We start from the raw sequence: 22,458 nt of genomic DNA on the forward strand, positions 1-22,458 counted from the left end.
GCTCGAAACACTTCATAGCTACAGACATGAGGGTTATAGGTGTGTAGTCGTTGAGGCTGTCTATACCAGTCTTTGTGTGGATGGGAAGGGTGGTGGAGGCCTTCAGACAGGTGAGAACAGTGGCATGAGTCAAGGAGAGTTTGAAGAAGCTGGCGAGGATCCCTGCCAGGCTTTGACCACAGCCCCTGGGATGCCATCATGCCCATCAGCTCTCCTGGGCGATCACCGCTCTGAGTCCTCCTTATATACTGTTCAGGTCAAAACTTGAATCATTTTGATATATGGTAGCAGTAAAAGATTAACCTGAAATTTTGTTAAAAGTCACGCAAAATATCCATCCATTCTCTTCCGCTTATCCTTGGTAGGGTTGCTGGGGGGCTGGAGCCTATCTCAGCTGTCTTAGTGCGAGAGGCAGGGTACTCCCTTTACAGGTCCCCAGTCTGCTGCACGGCTAACACAAAATATTTTTAGGTAAAACAGGACCTAATTTGTGATACTAGAGGTTTTTCTACAGAAACAGGGGTTGAAAAGCCTAGAAAATACTCTCCCTCCTCCCTTTAATTAATAATTAATCCTCCATTTAATAATGTCAGATGGGTTATTATGTAAATTCCATAATTAATCTCTAATTTTAAAATTGGTATAAACACATATAATGAGGCAATTCTAGGCCTGGGAAAAACTGATCCTGACCATACGAACACAAACACGTGTTTGTAAGAGTTAATAAGGCTTCACATGCACGTGGGCATGAATAAACTGAATGTAATTTTTTTTCTAACGTTGACTTTGTAATGAGATGTAACCACTGCTGTCCAACGAGAATGACCTAGCTTAATTAGAATAGTCATTAGCTGTAACCCTGACAACAAGTCAGGTAAAACAGTTAAATGCTGAACTCAGCTGTAATTATATGCTGAAATTCATCACTGTGTCAAGTGCTTAATTGTGACTGTCACCATTTGCACAAACTGTCCTTCTGCTCCTATTCTGTTTGCTATCTGAGCACCACTTTTGTAGTTTGCCAGGTTACGTAACTATTATAAATGCGTTAACGCACTGACTCTTGCACTATTTGCTTTTGGCTTCCTGAATTCTTCAGTGATATGGTAATCAAAGCCTATTTTACTGTCCGCTTCACTGCAAGTCACTCTGATTAACAGTGTCAGCTAAATTACAGCAATAACAATGTAAAGTGTGGATGATGACACATTTTGACAGATGGAAATGATGCAACATCTGTTTATCAATGCAAGATCTTTTCCTCTGTTATTCTGCTCATACACATTCCCACCTGAAAGCTTCCCACTGTAGCCACAGTCTCATACTAGTTGCTCAACTGAACTTGCTGGGTTCATTATACAGTAGTCGATGTAGATGGTTAACCATTCCCCTTCAAAAAGCTAACCTTCAAGTGCTGCATCTGTAAATCCCAGCCCACCTCTGCCACCTTGAATTTCCATCCCTTTGTTTTGCTGCCAAAAGCCTGAATAAAGACGGCCAGAGAGATGGAGTGAAACAATAGAGTTCAATATTTGCTGACTTGGGGTTGCTGGTTTCCTCAATACATCCTGAAACATCAAAGCTGTTCTCAGGTACTCTGATTTATACAGAAAAAGGACGTCCGATCATTGATGCAGGTATTTTACCTTCACCTGTTTTTTTTTTCTGTCGTAATATCACATCACATCAGTCATTAAGCTCTGACCAACAGTTTTGAAAACATGCGTGTGAAATAAATCTTTGCTCTTCTCATGTCTGAATGCAGCTTTGTGGTGATATATGGACTAACATCACAGACCACATCGAAGATGCAAATTAAGAAGGAGAAAGCAAACGAGCCCTAACATTTTCCTGTTTTTGTTGCAGTATCATGATCTGTCCCAGATGGGTTTTTTAAGTTGAGATTCACTGCACAGAAAAAAAAGGAAAAGGACTAAATAACACCTCTTGCATCATGACTGAGTGGGATTTGTCCACAGATTAATGAAGTGCAGCAGTTGTGCAGCTCCAGAACTGAAATGAATAAAAAAGTGTACAGAAGCACAGAGACGGGCAGAAATGTCAGATGTCATTCTGTAACAATTCAAACAGTAGCAGACTAATATTAATATGCTGTTATTCAGACTAGAGGAGTGCCTTGATGCAAGGTTTTCAAAAGTTGAATTAAGGCAATCGATAGCAAATAGTAGGGACAGCTAACTAATTACCCAGAAGTTAAGCAGGGAATTCCCTTGACCCTCGGGGTGACCACTTTTGATGGCAACATGATTGCACAGGTCATCTGATGGAAGGCAAGCTGCTCCCAAAACAATTACAATGTAGTCTGTCAAAAAGATTGTAGTCACTCTCAGACAGATTGGTGAAGGTTTGCAAATAATTGCTGTATAATTAATAAATGTACAAAGCAGAGGCTCCAGCAACACTTAAAAGTAAAGAGGAACAACTTTATTAACTGACCAACGCGTTTCCGCTTGTGATCAATCTGCATCAGGTTGCACCAGCGAGCACAACTCATCTGCATTTGGCTATTTGCAGCAGGGGACTCAACTCAGCTGGTTGCATCCTGTAAATATCCATCCATCCATTCGCTTCCACTTATACTTTCCAGGGTCGCGGGGGGTGCTGGTGCCTATTCCAGCTGTCATAGGGCGAGAGGCCGGGTACACCCTGGACAGGTCGCCAGTCTGTCGCAGGGCTAACACAGAGACAGACAACCATTCACACTCACAGTCACACCAACAGGCAATTTAGATTAATCAGTTATCCCCACAAACTGCATGTCTTTGGATGGTGGGAGGAAGCTGGAGAACATGCAAACTCCACACAGAAGGACCCCGGCCTGACGGTGGAATTGAACTCAGGACTTTCTTGCTGTGCGGCAACAGTGCTAACAACCGTGCTGCCCTATCCTGTAAATAGTCTGACGCAGTGCCTGTGTCAGTCTGTAGTTAAATAACCATCCTGCAGCAACTACATCAGAAAGAATTTCTGTTTCAAATCTAGGAGGTTCTTGCAGGATTCAATGTAAATAGTTAATATGAATTTCTATCTAATGTGAATATGGCGACAGATTTTCAGCAGACAGGAGGAGATGTGGAATTTTCACTGATTTATCACAGTTAACTGCCATATTATCGCAAACAGATTGAATATAATTGCAAATTGACCCCATTCAATGACAAATTGATACAGACTGATAACAAATTGATTCCATTATATTGCCATTTTAGTACCATCTCGATGCACCAGAGTGGCTTCGAAGATGTCCGGAAACTGACTGTGAATGGTGGCTGATCTGATCCCCTTCTCCAAAGCAGCTATTTAAGAAGAAATGAGATTGTAGTTTCATTCCACACAGTCGTAATAATTCCGGTCATGCTGCAGTTTCCAGTCACTGTTTTCCCGAGCGTGACTGCAGCATAAGAAACTCGGGTTTGCGGTCACTATGGTTTCATACATTTTCATACATTGCTATGTAGCAAAGTTTTGCCCGGGATGCCTCATAGGTGCCCGTGTGCAACAGAAAACAGCTTTTAGGCAACACATGAGCATGGCTCTAGTAAATCGGAGAAAAACACTGTCAAAATTTGCAGTATATCAGGTGAACGGATACCGACACACACGTGCATACATAGATTCCTTTATTTGTTAGAGATTCTTTTCACACACTGTTTCTCCTTTTCTCTGTCTCCCTCTCTCTCTGCCCAAGGGCATTTTCTGTCTCTCTCCCTCAGTCTCTTGCTCTCTGAGCTGTTTCACCCTGCCCCCCTCCCTTTTAGGTCTCCTCTCACTGGGTGAATTTGTACATGTGGTTATGTAAGAGCAAGCAGTCAGCCTTCGTCCTGCAGCAGTTGTACTATCAGCCACAGAGAGAGAGGACAGATCTGCCACCAGAATTCTTCGGCATAGCATAATATAGAGGACAGAGCTGACGATTTACCTTGCCGATGTACTAGGGCTGGGCGATATATCGAGTTTTTTAAAAATATCGATATATTTTCATACGAGATATAAGATGTGACAATATCGTTTATATCGATATAGTCTATGTTACGTTATAATTATACTTGTGGAGCCGCAGGTTTGCCTCTCTTTCGTCCACTTTTGTCTCTACGCAACGTTACTCTGCCTCGCCTCTCCTTCACTGAACACAACTCCGCCTCCCCCATAGCTTCACCTGCAGGCAATGACAAGATGAAAGCGGAAAATCTCCGTTAGCGAGTTACCGTGCGTGGGGCTGGACGGCGTCAACGTGTTAGCGAGCTAACCGTGCTAACGAGCTAACCGCGCTAACGACATGCAGCCAGGAGGGGCTGCACGGCCTAAAATCCTTTCATTTTCTCAAAAATCGACAGTGCGCCTTATGTATGAATTCTGGTTGTGCTTACTGACCGCGAACCGATTTTATGTGGTACACAGCGCTCGGCAATCTGTCAAAAAATGTTTTAATATGACTTTGCTAAGCTACGGAGCTGCACCACTTGATGGATTGTCGGAGGATTACGGCTACCGAGGAGGAGCCTCGCGGAGTGATACGTACTGTGTGTGTATAAGGACCACAAATGGCACCTGTTCAGAGACGTGGTGCAGCTGTGAAATCTGTCTCTTTGTTATTATGCTCAGCGTCTTTTAGTTTACATTTTGACTGCACAATTGCGAGCTTTTTGTTATGCACAAAAACAACATTGTTTTCTTTTATTTATGGACCATGATTATTTAATAAATGCTGATAATTTATTTTTGAGTAATTTCTTCATGTACATCTACGCTGTATGTAAATAAAAGTGCCCGTGTGACATCTGGGACACAGTGTGACTAAGAACTCTCTTTTTGTTCTTAACTTATGGCTTTAAAAAAAAATATCAAGATATATATCTTATATCGCCATCCAGCTAAAAAATATCGAGATATGAATTTTGGGTCATATCGCCCAGCCCTAGGATGTACCCATCTAAACCAGAGAGCACCACTGTCGATGCAGAAATCTCTCTCTGTGTGACTCAACTGCATTTTCCTGGAAAATTTTACCGGCGTCTCCTTTCGTTCAGATCTCTTAATTTTAAAACATTAACTTATGCATGAAGACTTTGGGGTTTTCCTTGGTCTGTTTCATGCTGTGCAGAAACCATGAAGGCAATCACAGCCGGCTTCTTGGTCAGAACTTCGACTTTTATGAAACCTTGTGCAAAAATATGCACCTGACAAAATCCGAACTTGTGGGTCACTTGAAAACAGATATTATACAAGGACATACATTTCACCTCGGCTTGCTGAGACGCTTGTTATGTCCTATATAAAACCGTTTTGATGTATAGCCTTCTGTCCATAATATGTCTTGCACTGTCTGCTATTATTGCACATGAACTCACGGTGTCCTTGAAACCTGAGCTTGCATTTATTGGATAACAGATTTAGGTGACAGCATGTTTCTTGGTGTCATCAAGGTGGATTAATGTGCATTCACTATATCCAAAAACAAGACAAAGATAAAAAAGCTATATATTTATTTCCTGAAATTGTTACATAATTGATCCCATTTTGGCTTTAAAACTGAGGAAATCCGAAGCCCACGGTGCGTGGCTATATGTGTACTGATGTGCCTTTGTGGACATGTTACAGTAAATGTTCTGACTTGGGTATCATATGAGTTATGTGTGTTGAGGCTTTAATTTGAAACATATGAAGTCTATAATTCACAGATTTTGCATAGGCCACTACAGCTGTGTGTGTTTGCAGAGTTGGAAAGAGTAAAAAGGGAAAGGCTGTGAAGCATACAACACAAAGTGTGTGTGTGTGTGTGTGTGTGTGCGTGTGCGAGAGAGACAGTGTATGTGCAAGCTTTTGAAGTGTCTATGTGTGCTGTGTCATGCATGGAGCCGATGAATGGGATTAGATATGGCTAACAGCTCAGCACTGGCCCTAACTGGCTTGAACAAGGCAGAGTTACACACACACACACACACACACACACACACACACACACACACACACACACACACACACACACATTTGTGTGCATTTATGAGAACCATTAAAACCACTGCCTAACCTTAACTAAGCTCTAGTAGTGGAGTTATGGAACCTACAGATAAAGCAAACAATAACATATGAAAGTGTCAGTTTTTACTGGTATTGTGGAAGATTGTGACTCCTGATATGCACAAATCAGGAAGATTTTTAGAAGTCGACAAATTAGCCATGTCTGCGTGGCAGAGGCTTCCTACTAGAGATGGCACGATACCACTTTTTTATGTCCGATACCGATACCGATATCATAAATTTGGATATCTGCCGATACCGATATGAATCCGATATAGTGTTTTTTAATCAACAAAACTGTTTTTTAAATATCTTGCTGCATTTTGTATAAGTTCATACTCAAGTTTAAAACAACAACTACACTAAAGCTATTCTGTTATACCTGTATGCAAAAAAAAATATTTCATAGTTCAGCAATACTGATCAATCTAATAAACTTAAACCTACACCATCCTCCCTATTCTGGTATTTTAAAGAGTACTTAGCATAAATATTAAGCAACCTAACTAATAGGGTTCCAACTCCCAGCAACAACAAAAATAAATAAATAAAAAATAGGGAACCACCCCTCACGCTCCACCTCATGATGCTTAATCGACGTAATCAACCTTAATTTGATGCAGTGTGAAAAAAAATGCACAGAAATCAATTATTTTTCAAGAAATATTAAATAGATTCAACATCTTTCTTCAACAAAATTGCAGACTGCACAGATGGTACCTTCCCAAAGGAAAATGTACTATAGCTTACTAGGGTATATATATTAGACTTAATAGTTACTATATACAGTAATTGACTTCTATTCATTTTACATCAAATTAAAACTTTGGGTGTCAGATAATTATTTATTAAAAGCTAGACATTTTAAATGAGAATAAGAAAGAAAAGTATGTCTTTGTGCCCCCTTTTCCCTGTTAATGCCCTATCAGCCCCCCTGGCTAAACTTTGCTAGATCCGCCCCTGCACAGTTACCAGCCGTCAGCTACGTAGAAAAAGATCCTCGAGTAGAAAGTAATAATAAATACATTCTAACAACAGCTGATCAAGCTTAAACGTGCTGCTGTTGTTCAGCCGCTGGTTTCCTCTTTCTGGTGCAAAGTGGGCCAAAAGCAAACTAGAGACACGGACTAGCGACAGAAAAGCCGATCAGCTGATCATTAAGCAGTTTCATGATTGAAGTAGCAGCAGGAGAGGCAGTCGCTCCATATATCGTTTGTTAAGCTTAACGCAGGAATGCTTTACAAACATTCAGAGATGGACTTACACACTTGCTTTACTTCTCTCGGGATAACTTTGTCGGAGATGAAATGCTGGGTTGCTAGCGAAGCTCCAAATGCTATCCAGACCACCGACAGGTCCCGCATGCCACAGCCGCTCTATCACGTGATGCATACTGCTCCGACGTGCTAACGTTCTGAGGTGAGTTACGGCGTGTTGCAAGTTTTGTGAGGTGCTTTCGTGATATTTAATGGATCGGATTACATTTTTTATTTTTCTCCGATATCCGATCCAGTAATTTAGGTCAGTATCGGACCGATACCGATACGTAATATCGGATCGGTCCATCTCTACTTCCTACCAGTATATATTAAACTAATGAGACCTGGGCAATGACTGGCTTTGTCAAAAACAATACACTTTACAAGGTGCTGCCAGCAGATTTTGTTCTCAATAATAACAACAACGTTCATAGCAGTCGGTTTCAGAGTAGTTATTCTGCAGCTGCCTCAGAAAAACAGGTAATGCCAGCTAGCTAACACTATTAGAGCAGTGGTGTTCACGTAGCTAAATTCATTCAGGGTCTTTACCTTACAATATAAAAAACCTTGAGGTGACGGTTGTCGTGATTTGGCGCTACATAAATATAAGCTGAATTATTCTGAATTCAGTGAGCTAACTGTACAATTTATTTTGTAAAATATGATGTAAGCTGTTCAACTGGATCAATAAAACCATTTACATCAAAAGTTAGCATCACAAACAGAAAATCTAAAATAGCCTCTTCATTATATCCTCTGTAGTGGACAAAATGAGTTAAACTGAAAGATATAAGACATCGTCTTCAGCAGCTGGGCTCAGTATAGTAGGTGCTGTTACCAAGATTAGTATTTTGGCTAACTGAAAACACATTGGCTCTTACTCTAACACACTCAGCTCAACTGATTTCACTCACGCCCTCTAGCCATCCATGCCGAACTGCAGTCTGTAAGTCCTACACCACAAACCTCCCAACGCACCTAACAATTCAAATTTTAGAGTATACATTATGAGGAGAAACTATATATTATTGCTATTAATTAATACTGTAAGTAAAACTGTTGATTAGAAAAATGTGTCATATACAAAAAAGCACTCATGTTGGGATGTAGCTCACTTTAATACATTGATGTGCTGGGTGAGGCGGAGCTAAATTCTGTAAAATAGAGTATTTAAGGTAATATATATATAGTTATTTTACACTTATGACCTTTAACAAATTTTTAAAGCATAAAAAGCCAGGTGAACAAGTGAGGATAAGGCAAAATATAATGACTTTGAATAGATGTCCTCACTAGTCAGGTCTAAAATTCGGTACAGAGGGCGCACACCCTCAGAGTCCTGATTTGCACTGAAAACCCTTCTAGCTCCTATAATTAGAATGTTGAATGCGTATACATAATGCTAATACTTTGAATCGGTATGCTAGGAGACATGTGACGTCACCCACTGATGATGTCATCAGGCCCACCGATGTCACTGCAGCTATTTTTGGCGGTCGAGTTGTGACATGGAGGCATATCACGATTTACATGAGTAATACGGCATGATAATGACTGGCAGGCTGTGCAAGCTCCCCCTGTGCGTGTAGCACACACACACACACAAACACGTGCTCCCACTCACACAGGCACGTGCAAACACACATCTGCAGGGTGGCGTTTATTTTCATTATTCTGTTCTTCTTCCTCCATTTAAATAAATGCAGTTTGTTTCCCAAAAATGATTCGTTCATCAGCCCTGCATGGACGCACACACACACGCGCGCGCGCGCGCGCACACCTACACACACACACACACACACACACACACACACACACAGATAGTTATTCCCCTGAAGCTGTTTTGCTGAGTTCCCCACTACCACATGTTCTTTGCTGCTGGGCTCTCCCACGTGGGCGAAGTTGTGTGTGTGTGTGTGTGTGTGTGTGTGTGTGTGTGTGTGTGTGTGTGTGTGTGTGTGCGTGTGTGTGTGTGCGTGTGTGTGTGTGTGTGTATGGGAGACAGAAAGAGTGAGCAGATTGTTCCAGCATGGTTAGTGTACAGTGTGTATGGGAAACACCCCACTTTGGAGAATGAGCGAGTGAGTAGGTGGTGGGCTGATCGATGAGTGTGTTCACTTTGTAGCTTGCTGAGCTAATGTGTGTGTGTGTGTGTGAGAGAGAGAGAGAGAGAGAGAGAGAGAGAGAGAAAGAGAGAGAGAGAGAAAGTAATTGGGGTGTGTGTGTGTGTGGGGGGGGGGGGGGGGGGTTCAACTGTACTGTAACTGTAGATTATGTGTACACACATAACACAGCTATGTGTGTGTGTGTAGGTGTGTGTGTGTGAACCCAAGGAGCTCCCATGGTGGTGTCCACCCCCATCTCTATAATTCAGCCACAATTACAAGGCTCTCCTCTGCTGCAGCTAATGAAACCATAAGTCAGCCAGAGACACACACACACAAACACACGCACACACAAACACACACAAACACACACAAACACACACACACCACTGCAGCAGAACCAGCCAAGCAATTGGGGAAATGAATGGAAGATGAAAGTGTAATACATAGAAAGAAAAAGAAAAGCTGTTTGAAAGCAGCGAGGCGAATGTGTTGGTTTGTGTGTATGTCTGTGTGAGTGCTCTGCCATCTGATTGTGTATTCCATCTGAATTATAGTCCTCAGTACATATTGTGCTGGTGTGGATGTAGGAATGACCTAATGTCTCAAAGTGTTGCTTAACTTTGCTCATATGCACAGATTCTGGAAATGAGAAATCCAAACTGGAGAAAAAGTCTTATATTATGCAGCTTTTGGCACATTTAGTGAGATGAAATGTCACACAGCTGACAACTGCTGGACTGATGTGTAGTATAGGAGCATCAACAGCAATAGTATGATCATCGCCATTCTCTGCTTCCTCCTCTGAATGATTGTTTCTCCATGTGCAGCAATAATGCAAAGCCTTACTCTCTTCTAATTTCGAACCACTAAACCAATAGTGTTGCACGGTCCAACGGGGGAATGTAGAAACAATATTACGAACCAATTTCATGCTGATAATTAGCACACAGGTGCTCTGTTCAGGGTGTACACTGCCTCTCGTCCAATTATGAGCTAAGACAGCCACGAACTCCTTCGGCATGTATAAGGGGGTATAGATAAATAGGCTGAGATGTGCAGATAATAAGGTGTTGATCCCCTCACCAGTGGCACGCACAAACTGTAATGTCAGCTGCAATTGTTCTCACATGGAAGCCAGTGAAAACAAATTGCTCATTGGTATTTTTAATTTGCTTTCTGATTGTCTTCAGTAAATATCTGTTGTATTCCTCAGCCATAACATGTCCATATGATGAGACTTCTGGAGGTGCTCTGTAGTGTTCAAATCCTTTGTTCTTGTCGGTTGCAGTGTGCTGCCTCTATGGATAGGGTTTTGAGACGTTTGGAAGCAGGTTAATGACCACTGGCACCCTGTGCATTTCACAGATGAGAGCAGGTACACCGTGAGCACATGTGCCAGACGTAAAAGAGTCTAAAGAAGTCACGAAGAAAGCTGCGCTGTCTGTAACATTGCCTGTAACGTTGGTCAAAGGACTTGACTGGGCTCCACGCTTACATTACCTAAATCCAATTGAAGACCTCTGGGAAATTTCCTTTAATTTTTGGAACACTGTATAATAAAATTGATGAATTCATTTTGGTACAACAATACTCTGTGCAACAAATACGGGAGATATTTCTGGAAAGTTGGATTTTGTAATGCTCTGTCTGACTTTTAGTGTTTGGCGTACTTTGATAAGAAACGGTGGCCTCGAGATAGATCAAATCACAACAGGTGGGAAAAAGTTTGCTTGTTTAACAAAGAAACTAAACCATACTGAATATGTCTCCTCACACTGCTGACACTAAAACTCATTCACTCTCAATTCAGCTCTCTCTGTCTGTCTCTGTGCCATGATGTGCTTGGTGGCAGGGTGCGCCTGGAGGCCAGCGCATTTAAAAATTCTCCTTTTTTAACTCCCTGCCTTCTGCTTAAAGTGTAGGTGCAGGGAGGGAAACAGAGGGAGAGGGATCGCTGGAGGCAAAGCAGCTTCACAGAGAAGTGAAAGCCTGCAGCCTTTGCACTTCTCCTCTCTTCTCTTCTTTTCCCTCTCTTTCTTCTCTTTATTTCTTTTTCTTTTCCTTTCCCTATTTAGCCCTTTATTCTCATTGAATCCTATAATTATACATGCAGTGTGTGTTAAAAAAATCCTGCAGTGCCACAGCATGCTTACTGCAACTTTGTTTCTTTTCTTCCTTATCTATGAAACCCACTCCTGCTCTCGCTCTCTTTCTCTCTCGATTCTGGTTATTCACTTTTTTATGGCACAAATTAACATGAAATCAGCCATAGTGGTAAAATACAAAAAAAATATTTTCTACTTTCAATCAAGTCAACTGGAAAATGTAAAAATGTTGTCAGAGTGTTGTCATATTTTGCTCACCGGGTAAAACCAAGAAGTTTATTTAAGCATGTCATACTTCTCTCTGAATCCATTGTGTCAGAATTTACATAACCACTTATGTCATTGTAAAGTATGTTGTATGCAACAATGCCAAACCTGACAGGTTTGATAGTGCTAGCTAACGTAGCTGCGTAGTAGCTTAGCAAAATGCCAATCTGATAACAAAGTGCAGCCTTTTATTTTAATAATGAGAAATGACAAACAGAAAAAGTATTGAACAAGCAGGCACGGAAAGTCATGACACCACCTGAAATCTCGCAATAATTAGAAATCAATCCTGCCACTTAGTGTCACGGCCTGGAGGTTCAGCTGGTCGCTGATCAGCTGTTTCTCTCTATCTCTCTAGTTCTCTCTCTCTCTCTCTCTCTCTCTCTCTCTCTCTCTCTCTCTCTCTCTCTCACGCGCCAGGGCGGAACTCATTATGGGTTCACGCCCTTGGCCCACGCCCTCGGAGGAGGAAACACCCGTGCCTCATCAGTGTGGATGGCATTTAAGCCAGGAAGCAACGGCTGTTCTTCGCTGGATTGTTGTGAGAATTTCACCCTCTGGACTGTTTTCCCTGGTGTTCCCTGAGTGACGAGTGTTCGAGTGGATTCGTGTTTGGATTGTTTGGAGAGAGACAAGAGTGTTCACCTGGATTTCCCCCGGAGCCCTGCCCCTCTCACCTTTTGTATATACACTCATTGGACATTGTTCACTAATAAATTCTCTTGTGTGCATCAATCCCCGGAGTCCAGCGCGTGAATCCACCTTGTACACCGTGACACTTAGACCAAATTAATATCAGCTGGTTCAGTCCCATCTGAGGGCCTATAAAAAGGTGTCTCATGTCATGACGGGTAAAACCAGTGAGCTCTCTCAAGACCTTTACAACCTTATTGTTGTAAAACATACTGATGGCATTGGTTGCAGAAGAATTTCTAAACTACAGAACGTTCCAGGTGCTCTCTGAAAGATTTTAGTCACATGAGTGAAAAGAATTATGAGAAGACTTTTCCAAAAGCCGAGGACCACTTGTGGTAAGCTACAGAAAGATCTGGAATCAGCATGTACCATTTTTTTCAAGGCAAATAAGTAATACACTCGAACCAGATGGCATTTTGGTGCAGGATGCTGTGGTAGCCATGCTGGTACAGTTTTGAATAAATCCCCAACACTGTCACCAGCAAAGCACCCCCACATCAACACACCTCCCCCTCCATGCTTCACAGTGGGAACCATGCATGTAGAGGCCATCCATTCACGGCGGGTGGAGCCAAAGATCTCAAATATGGACTCACCATAGCACAGATTTCCACTGGTCTAATGTCCATTTCTTGTGATCCTTGGCCCAAACAAATCTCTGCTGCTTGTTGTTTTTCTTTAGTAGTGGGTTCTTCTGTCTTTGGACTTCTGCATCTCAGCTTCTTGCAGTAGTCTGTTTTCACACGTGCTCTGAATGATTTGTACATATACTGACTCCTGTAAAGACAAAGAAAAGGCTGAACAGATTAAAAAACTCTACTGTAAAGATGAGAAAAGTTGTGCAGAGTGAAATGGAAACAGTCTGTCAAAATTTAGCAATAGGTCTATGTCAGAATCCGGACTGGTCCCTCTATCGGTGACCGAGGAGCTAAGGGAACGCATTGTGCCAACAAGTGTCCTCACAGCAAAAGCAAAATCGTGTGTGTGGTATAGGTATTACTCATGTTGTCACTGTAAAGATTACTGTGACACAGCCGTAACCCTTAGTGACAAGTTGGCAACTCCCTAGCAGCATCCATTCACTATGGAAAAATCCATATTGCCAAATCAGTTGGCAAATGTTTGGTGGAGGTTGCTGGTTGCCGCTGAGTGCTGCTAAGAGATTGCTGCAGGCGCCCATATTTGCATGGAAGATGCCAACTCGTTTGCAAACACAGCCTAACTCTTTTAGAGGCACAGTTTTTACTTTGAAGGCAAAAATTCTCTGTTTCTTGCGTTTTTAAAGTTGCATTGTCACTTATCGAATAGTTGTTTGTGTCTACAGAAACATAGTTGCAGTTGTGGCAATGTCCTAGTGACCAAAGCTGTTAAAATTATCAGTGCAGAATTGTATACTTCTTTGACAAATTTCTACTAATGACTATCAGCAACCTCCAGCAACCACTTGCCAACTGGTTGGAGAATATATATTTTTCCCTAGTAACCGGTCATTACCAGCAGGTCACCGATCTGTTGACCTGCAAGACTGGAGCTTTAGCAATTGATTTCAGAGTGACACCCAGCAACCACTCACAACCAGTCAGGGAATACTCATTTTGTTCCCTAGCAACCACCTGTCTCTAGGCCTGTGTGACTGGGGTCTTGGGCAGGCAGTAGTTAGTAGTAGTAGTTAGTAGTAGTTAATGCTGGACTGATTCTCCAGAAGTGCAACTCAGTGTAACATCCTCTGAAGTCATGTTTACATGACTGTGAGTGAATGTGACAGAAGGCAACTTTGCCTATTCTTTGAATATGTGTGTGTCTTTGTGTACGTACAGTGTGCACCTGTTATGAAGGATTTCCACCTTGAAGACGATTTGCACTGACAGCACATGAAGAAGAGGTGATGGGGTTAAAACAAATAGGAGGGAGAAGAGTAGGAGGAAGAGGAGGAGGGGAATCTTGGTGCAGTTCCAACTCTGAGGTCACCTTAATATTTGATCTGCTTCAGTGGATGAAACGGTCAGAGAGCAGCTGCAATAGAGAGTTGGAGGGAGAGAGAAATGCAGGATTAAAAACCAAATGAGGGAGGGAAAAGAAAACCAATATGGGAGCTACTGACATTAGAAACAATACCAGGGACAAGACCTGCTCTTTGTTCATTTTAAGGACCTTTGAGCAAAGCAATGGAGGCAAACTCTGGTTTATTACAGCCAGCATTGTTTTGCCTTTGCTTTGTGACCATAATTTCGAGAGACATAGGATGTAAAGTCAGGTCAAAGGTCTGCAAAATTGCAGCTGTTTACAATAAACACTTTTGTTAGTAGTTTCACAAGAAGCATAAGAATAGTCTTTGCTTCACAGAGTCTTGCACATCTGGATTTTAATGCTAGATTCATTGAAAACCAGAGCTTAGAATATTGGCACACTTTCTGCAAGGGAAAAGGAAATAACCTGAATGAGCTTGCTGAAATACAATCAAAATTTCAGAATCGTGACACTGGTCTCCTCAGAAACCGGCTCCATGACCACAGCAATGCCATGACAACCCTGAGGCCGATCAGGAAATCAGCAACGCAGATGGCAAACAGACAGATGATGAGGACAGACACATACAGAGAGATGGGGCGATAAAGGGATGACGAGGGGTTTCATGGAGGGAGACAGACACGATGCCCATTGGAGGATCTGATACAGATAGAAAAGGAGGAAAAGTGGCAAGGAAGTTAAACAAAGTAATAACAATAATATTATATACAGGGCAATAAAAGATCCCTCTTTAGGATCATATCAAGGATTAGTTGTACCGAGGCGCTCCAAAGTGGTAATTTGGCCTACTGCTGAAAATTTGTGCAAGCAAATGTTGTACACCGCTTTAAGCATAATTGTTTTCAATTTTCACAGGATGATAGCAGATATGGTGCTTAACCCCTTCCACACTGGAAGTCCCTGTCTTGCAACCTGGCTGTAGAAGTGTTTAGAAAAAGTCACTGAAGAACACGAGACCTAGAAGAAGTTTTTATTACATAAAAAAGGTGTTTAAGTTGTTAAAAGTATTTCCTGTTGTGCTGTCAAGTGCAGCATTGCTACTGAAAGAGACTGAAGAAATTCAGATTACCTTCACAAATGGGAAATTTCTGTTACTGATGATCATTGTTTGAGGTTTAATAGTCCAAAAGCAAAGCATGAAAGCAGCTATTTCTCTGAAACCGTTCATACTTTGTTAGCTTCTGGTTAAAAGATTTGTATTTGCTCATATCTCGTGCCATACAAGGAACTAATGTCAGCGTGTCCACCGATGACAATTATGGTAACTATTTTTTGCCTTGATGCATGTGTGCAGGTGCTGTACGAGCCTCCAGTATCTTCCCCATCCTGAGTGTGATCCTGCTCTTCATGGGGGGGCTGTGCATCGCCGCAAGCGAGTTCTACAAGTCACGGCATAACATCATCCTCAGCGCCGGCATCCTCTTCGTCTCTGCAGGTATTAAGGGAAATAGGAAAACAGGCAGACTTAGAGATATAACAGTCAAAGTGGGTGAGGAGATGGAGGTAAACATTAAGAGGAAGCAAGTTAGAGGAGGTAAAATCTTTGTGGATGTATGAAGAGGCAGATGAAAATGAAGCTGACAAAGAGCCAGCGTAAGTTAAAAACTATACTGATATACTGGGAGAAAAGGGAAGGGGAGCATATTAAGCAAATATTAAGAAAGGTTTCTGTTAGACTTGATGATTTTATGTTACCACTGTGAAAAATAATAGATATATAGATTATACAGTGGTATGATTTACTTTACTACTAGGAAAGTGATTGAAAGTGAAAACACACTGGCTAGTCCATCTCTCAATGGCTTAAGAAAAACAATAGGAAGATTAGGAGTGGCCTTGCCCTTACCTGAATCAGATTGAGATGCTGTGGCATGATCTTAAAAAGGTGGTTCATGCTCAGAAACCCTCCAATGGCTGAATTACAACGATTCTTCAAAGATGAGTGGGCCGTAATTCCTCCACAGGGCTGTAAAAGATTCATTGCCAGTGATCACAAATGCTTGATCACAAATGCTTGATTGCAGTTGCTGCTGCTTAGAGTGGACCAACAAGTTATTAGGTTTAGGGGGCAATGACTTTTTCACACAGGACCAAGTAGGTTTGGATTTTTTCCTCTTAATAATAAACACATTCATTTTGAAACTTCTGTTTAAATTTGTTTAATGATCTGAAACACTTAAGTGTGAACTTGACCATGTCCATATTTATATATATGGCCAAAAGTATTTGTTCGCACATCTAAACTTGGGTAACATCCCATTCTAAATTCATAGGGTTTAATATGATGTTGACCCTTTGCAGCAATAACAGCTTCAGCTCTTCTGGGAAAACTTTCCACAAGGTTTAGGAGTGTTTATGGGAATTTTTGATAATTCTTCCAGAAGCACATTTGTGAGGTCAGACATTGGTGTGGGAAAAGAAGCCCTAGCTCACAGTCTAAGCTCTAAATCACCCCAAAGGTGTTCTATCGGGTTGGGGTCAGGTCATTCAAGTTCTTCCACACCAAATGTGCTTATTCTTGGACCTTGCTTTGTGCACTGATGTGCAGTCATATTAGAACAGAAAGGAGCCATCCTCAAACTGTTCCCATGAAGTTGGCAGCATGAAATTGTCCAAAATGTCCTGATATGCTGAAGCATTAAGAGTTCCTTTCATTGGAACTAAGGGACAGAGCCCAACTCCCAACACCATAATCCCCCCTCCAACAAACTTTGCAGTTGGCACAATACAGTCAGATAAGCACCGTTCTCCTGACAACCGCCAAACCCATGCTCGTCTATCAGAATGCCAGACGGAGAAGTGTGATTCGTCACTCCAGAGAACATGTCTGCACTGCTCTAGAGTCCAGTTGCACTGCGTTATACAGCACCACATCCGACACAAGACAAAGATAGTGCAAGTTGCCATTTTGCCACAGAATTTTTCTGATTGTGTATGTGTGTGTGGCTGTGCATGGTTCTAGGCCATGGCCTACTGTGCTGCACTAGATAACTAGTTCCCCTCCAAGTCAGAAGTGAGAGATGCAGTTCTGTCTCTCTCTCTCTTTCTCACTGTCTGCGTCTGACTCTCTCACCCTGTTGCTAGGCTAAGAGGAGGCCACTGGGATTACACTCTAAAAATAAGGTGTCCCTGATACTTTTTCTCTGATCCATCTCAATCAGGCCTACAAAGTCCTCACACCTCGGACTGCTGCTCTATGTCTTTGTGCAGAACTGTTTTCACCGTTTAGCTTTGTATTCGTCTTTTTTGTCTCTCTGGCTGTCTGTCCATGTCTGTGTCTATTTCTGGCCACACACACCCAGAATCCTCTTGTATGATGTTGAAAATACAGAAAGGGAGATAACAGAGAGCCTAACAAAGGATGTGAGTTGAAGCTCATTGGAGGCTGGGGGGAGAAAGAGGAGGGTAAAATACAAAGGCACAGATGAAAACATTCAAATAAGACATAAGAAATAAAAGTGAACCTGCCCCAGTTTGGAAAAAAAAATCCTGCACTTTTGGGAATATGCTTTCTTTCAAGTATCACTGATTCTACTCATATTAATGCTGTTGCGCATAGATGCACATTGCACATTGATAATTTACTAATTTATTTGAGGCATATTTATGGTTCTCTGCCATGCTCATTCATCAGCCACTTCAGCCATCAGATGTGAAGGACAGCTATTTGGCCACTTTCCTGGTGGATAACAATAGCAGTTGAAATGTAAACAAATTCAACATAAAAGCCTCAATTAAATATGAAAAGGTTGGTTTCTTATAATAATCATAAATGTCATTCTAGGCCCTGTGACTTCCTATTGAATCATTATACTTTCAGTGAAACACTACTATGTGTCAAAATAATGACAAATCATAATAAGTCATTTTAAGCTTTCAGAGATTTGATTTTCCCCTCAGGGAAAATGTTCGGTATTAAAGACCTACACTTGGGTTTGCCAAATTACTTTTGTACGTCTGAAAATAGGGGCTATGAATAAAAATGAATGTAGTTCCTAAACAGTTAATGTGATCCTTTTTGTTAAACCACTAAAATTAAAGCTGCACGTCTGCACTTCAATCACATGTCGACTGTTAGATTTGAAATCCCCAGTGGTGGTGTACAGAGGCAAAACTACAAAAGCTGCGTAGTCCAAAAAACTTGTGGACCCTACTGTACATGCTGAACTCGATTCAGCTGCTGCTGGTACCAGCTGTCCTAAATACAGTACTTGCTGCCCTTCTTACAGAGAAAAGTTACAAAAATGTAGTCAGTCTGAGCAGACAGTGAAAAGTGTGGAGGAAGGTAAGATTATTAAGAGGAAAATATAAATATGACATATGATGATCTTAATTTGACCTGATTTTATAACATATATGTTTTTGCATATTTACTTTGCATACACCGACATAACATTATGACCACTGACATGTGAAGTGAATTATGATGCTTATTTCTTCATCATGGCAGCTGTTAGTGGGTAGGATATATTAGGGAGTAAGGGAACATTTTGTCTTTAAAGTGCATTATGAGAAGAAGCCAAGTGGGCGGAGGCAGTGTGATGCTTTGGGCAACATTTTCAGATCATGTACACACTTTCATGGAAACAGTATTCGATGTTGTTTGAGGAGCACAACAGTAAGTTTGAGGTTCTGAATTGAATGGATGTGCTGGACAAACAAGTTCCATCCATGGAGGCTCAACCTTAAAACTTATAGGACTTAAAGGATCTTTTGCTAACACCTTAGTGCCAGACACCACAGCACACCTTCAGGGGTCTAGTGGAGTCCATGCCTCAATGGGTCAGGACTGTTTTGGCAGCAAAAGGGGGATCAACACAATATTAGGGTGGTGGTCATTGTGTTACGCCTGTGAATATTTCATTATACTGAGGTTAATGTGTGCTTAACGTGTGGCTTTGTCTACGATTGGCTGCATTTTAGCTCTTGAGCTAATCTCCATCCCTCATTTCTTTACCCAGGCCTGAGCAACATTATAGGAATCATTGTGTACATATCAGCCAATGCTGGGGATCCTTCCAAGAGTGACTCCAAGAAGAACAGCTACTCCTACGGCTGGTCCTTCTACTTTGGCGCCCTCTCCTTCATCATGGCTGAAATGGTGGGTGTGCTGGCTGTGCACATGTTCATCGACCGACATCGGGAGCTGCGTGTGGGGGCACGAGCCGCCGACTACCTCCAAGGGGCAGCCATCACACGCATCCCAAGCTACCGCTACCGTTATCGACGCCGCTCGCGCTCTTCGTCTCGTTCTACAGATCCCTCGCACTCTCGCGAGGCATCGCCAGTGGGCCTGAAGGCCTTTGGGACGCTGCCCTCCACTGAGCTGTCCATGTACACGCTCCCCAAAGGCCAAACAGGCACTCCGACAGCCACCTATAACTCCACGGAGAGGGACCACAACTTCCTGCAGGTCCACAACTGCATCCAGAAGGACCTGAAAGACTCAGGTGGCCATAGCAACACCGCCAATCGGCGCACCACACCTGTATGAAAATGACACAGACATTAAGAGAAATCAGAGGAACTCTGGGGGGAAAGACAGATTGTGGCTTAAGGAAACAGAAAGAGAAAGAGGGCTCCAAAAGACTGAGGAGCGAGGGGTAGGCAACAGAGGAGAAGTTCTGAGAGCTCCACAGCGCCTCAGATAATCACAGTTTCTGTTTAATAGAAAGGAAATGGAGTAAAATTGCATAAAAAAAAGAAACATGCATGATTTTCCCATGAACCATTGTTTAACAAGTTTTGAACATGTTTGTAAAGAGTTGAGGGGAAGGTCGGGGAAAGATGAGTGGGGATGGGGGGCATTCATGATGCTGGGTTGGGGTGGTTGGTGGTTGTCTCGGGGCTGTGGAACTGTGGAGTGGTGGGCTGGGCCAAACTGCCCATTTATAGGCGAACTTTATATTTTTTACTCTTCCTCAGTCTGATTGAAAGGCCCCACAGCCCTGCCTATGAACCAACCCTCGCACTACCATACCACAAGCCCCTCCCCCCCCAACACACGCACCCTAAATTCCCTTATAAACCCTACTCCTTTCTTTAGTTACTGTATCTTCTTGATTTCATTCTTTATTCGCATTAATACTGTGAACCATTGCGGTACGGGATTTTAGCAGGGAGCATTTCAGGCCGCAAAAAAAAGAAAAAAACCAAGAAAAAACACATAAGTTAATATATGTATTGATTATATATAAATATATGAACATATATGTTAATAAATCATGACTCGACTTCCCTGAAGCAAAAAATATCAAGAAAAAAGAAAAAAAAGAAAGAAACAACGTAACCTACAATGAAACTAAACCGAGTCGTCATGGAAACTAAACCAAGGCGGAGGATTCATTGTGACTGGCTCATTTGACGGGCAAAGGCTTCAGCCTACTTGATAAACTCGTATTGGTTAGCGTTAGATACATTATCACATTCTTTTACAACAACAACAAAATCGTTTGGCCTTCCGCCAAAACCCTGGCAGCCTTCTTTGTTCAGGGTCAGCTAGATGTGAGTTGGCCACTCTTGCTTTTTCCCCATACAGGGGTGGAGTGAAGAGAGAACTCTGGGTAATGGATGGTCTCTCTGCAAACTTGCAGATGACTATGGACAATGAATCGTCACTACTGCCAAAGACACAAAGTAGTGCGTGTGAGAACATGGCTACGAGTGAGCTGAAGCTAAGTGACTCCAAAAAAAAATTAAGAATTTTCATGCATGCTAATCTAAAATCATCCGATCTGCTTTTAAGAAACCTATGTTTTGAACAACTGAACAATGATACCATGTAAGGGCAGTGGGAGTGAAAAAAGTAGTAATTAATGTTACAGTACTGTGTCAATTTCTACTTTTCTTTATCTTGTTTTTCTTTTTGAGTGGGTTATTTGGGGTGGGGTCTCATCATGCTTGAAACAAAAAAAAAAAAACAACCTTTGAAAAACGTATCAAGGCTCTTTTTTTTTAAACAGAAGAGAATCTTATCTTGCCTTTTCATTTAATTTTATTTCCTCCATTACTTTGGACTTTCACACAGCCTTAGTCTCTTTCTTTATCTCATTTTCTTGTTCTTTGGTTTTGCTTTGTGTTGTTGTAAATGACAAATTAAAACAAAAAAACAAAAAAACATAATGTCTTTCAAGGTGCCAAAACTGAATGATTCTGAACTTGGATGCATCAAGTCCTGATGACAAATAAAAATTGAACCCCCCGTAGGGAACTGAATGAGTCTTTGTTGTATTATATCTGATCTAACCTGAACGTGAAACATGAACATGTAGAAACCGAGACTACAAGCCCAACTGCTGTTGAAGATCTGGCTGCTGGGCTGGGGGTCAGCATGCACTCAGCTTTATCATCACTCTGGGTTTATGGCTAGCTTTGTGTTAGCATGCTGACTAAGCAGATACAGTTGTTTCTGCATTTTTGTTTGATTTATTTCCCTTGTAGCCATGGTGTGTAAATAACCTTTGTAATGCATAACTGTAACCATAACGTAATTAATAAATATTAATACATTTAGTACACTAACAGTAATCCACTAACGTTACATTACTGCATTACTGAAAAATATTTTGGGACTACAGTAATGCATTACTTTGGAACACATTATGCCCAGCACTGGTGATCCTTCTGTGGAAGTTTGCACGGATGCCTCGCCACCGCATGAGTCTTTCAGCCAGAAGAGCTAAAAAGAAAATGAGCCCAGAAGTTTTGTTTTTTCATGATGTGGTATTTAAGTATGTGATAGATGAGAACATTAATGTTCAAGGATGTGTTATTTACTTACTTGACATTATAGATGCATCACTGATGTTAGCTGTACTGCTAATGAAGGACATTGCTAATGTGTCCTTTCCCACAAATGACTTATAAATCTAAGATGTAACATCTAAAAAACACTTCATAGATTTGATATTCACCGCTTGTTTAAGCATTAGATGAAATGTCACGTTCTTTGAT

At 41.7% G+C, this 22,458-nt stretch overlaps 1 protein-coding gene across 1 annotated transcript in view; it reads left to right on the plus strand.

Annotated features, from left to right (window-relative positions):
* Positions 1 to 21,710, plus strand: part of cacng2b (calcium channel, voltage-dependent, gamma subunit 2b) — a 68,652-nt gene extending 46,942 nt beyond the window's left edge. Inside the window, exons 3-4 of the mRNA XM_004574680.4 lie at positions 15,800 to 15,940; positions 19,467 to 21,710. Coding sequence (XP_004574737.1) covers positions 15,800 to 15,940; positions 19,467 to 19,999 — 674 coding nt within the window. The 3' untranslated portion in view covers positions 20,000 to 21,710. The remainder of the gene's footprint in view (positions 1 to 15,799; positions 15,941 to 19,466) is intronic.
* Positions 21,711 to 22,458: the final 748 nt, after the last annotated feature.

The sequence above is a fragment of the Maylandia zebra genome, linkage group LG6, assembly GCF_041146795.1.
Source record: "Maylandia zebra isolate NMK-2024a linkage group LG6, Mzebra_GT3a, whole genome shotgun sequence".
Classification (NCBI taxonomy): domain Eukaryota; kingdom Metazoa; phylum Chordata; class Actinopteri; order Cichliformes; family Cichlidae; genus Maylandia; species Maylandia zebra.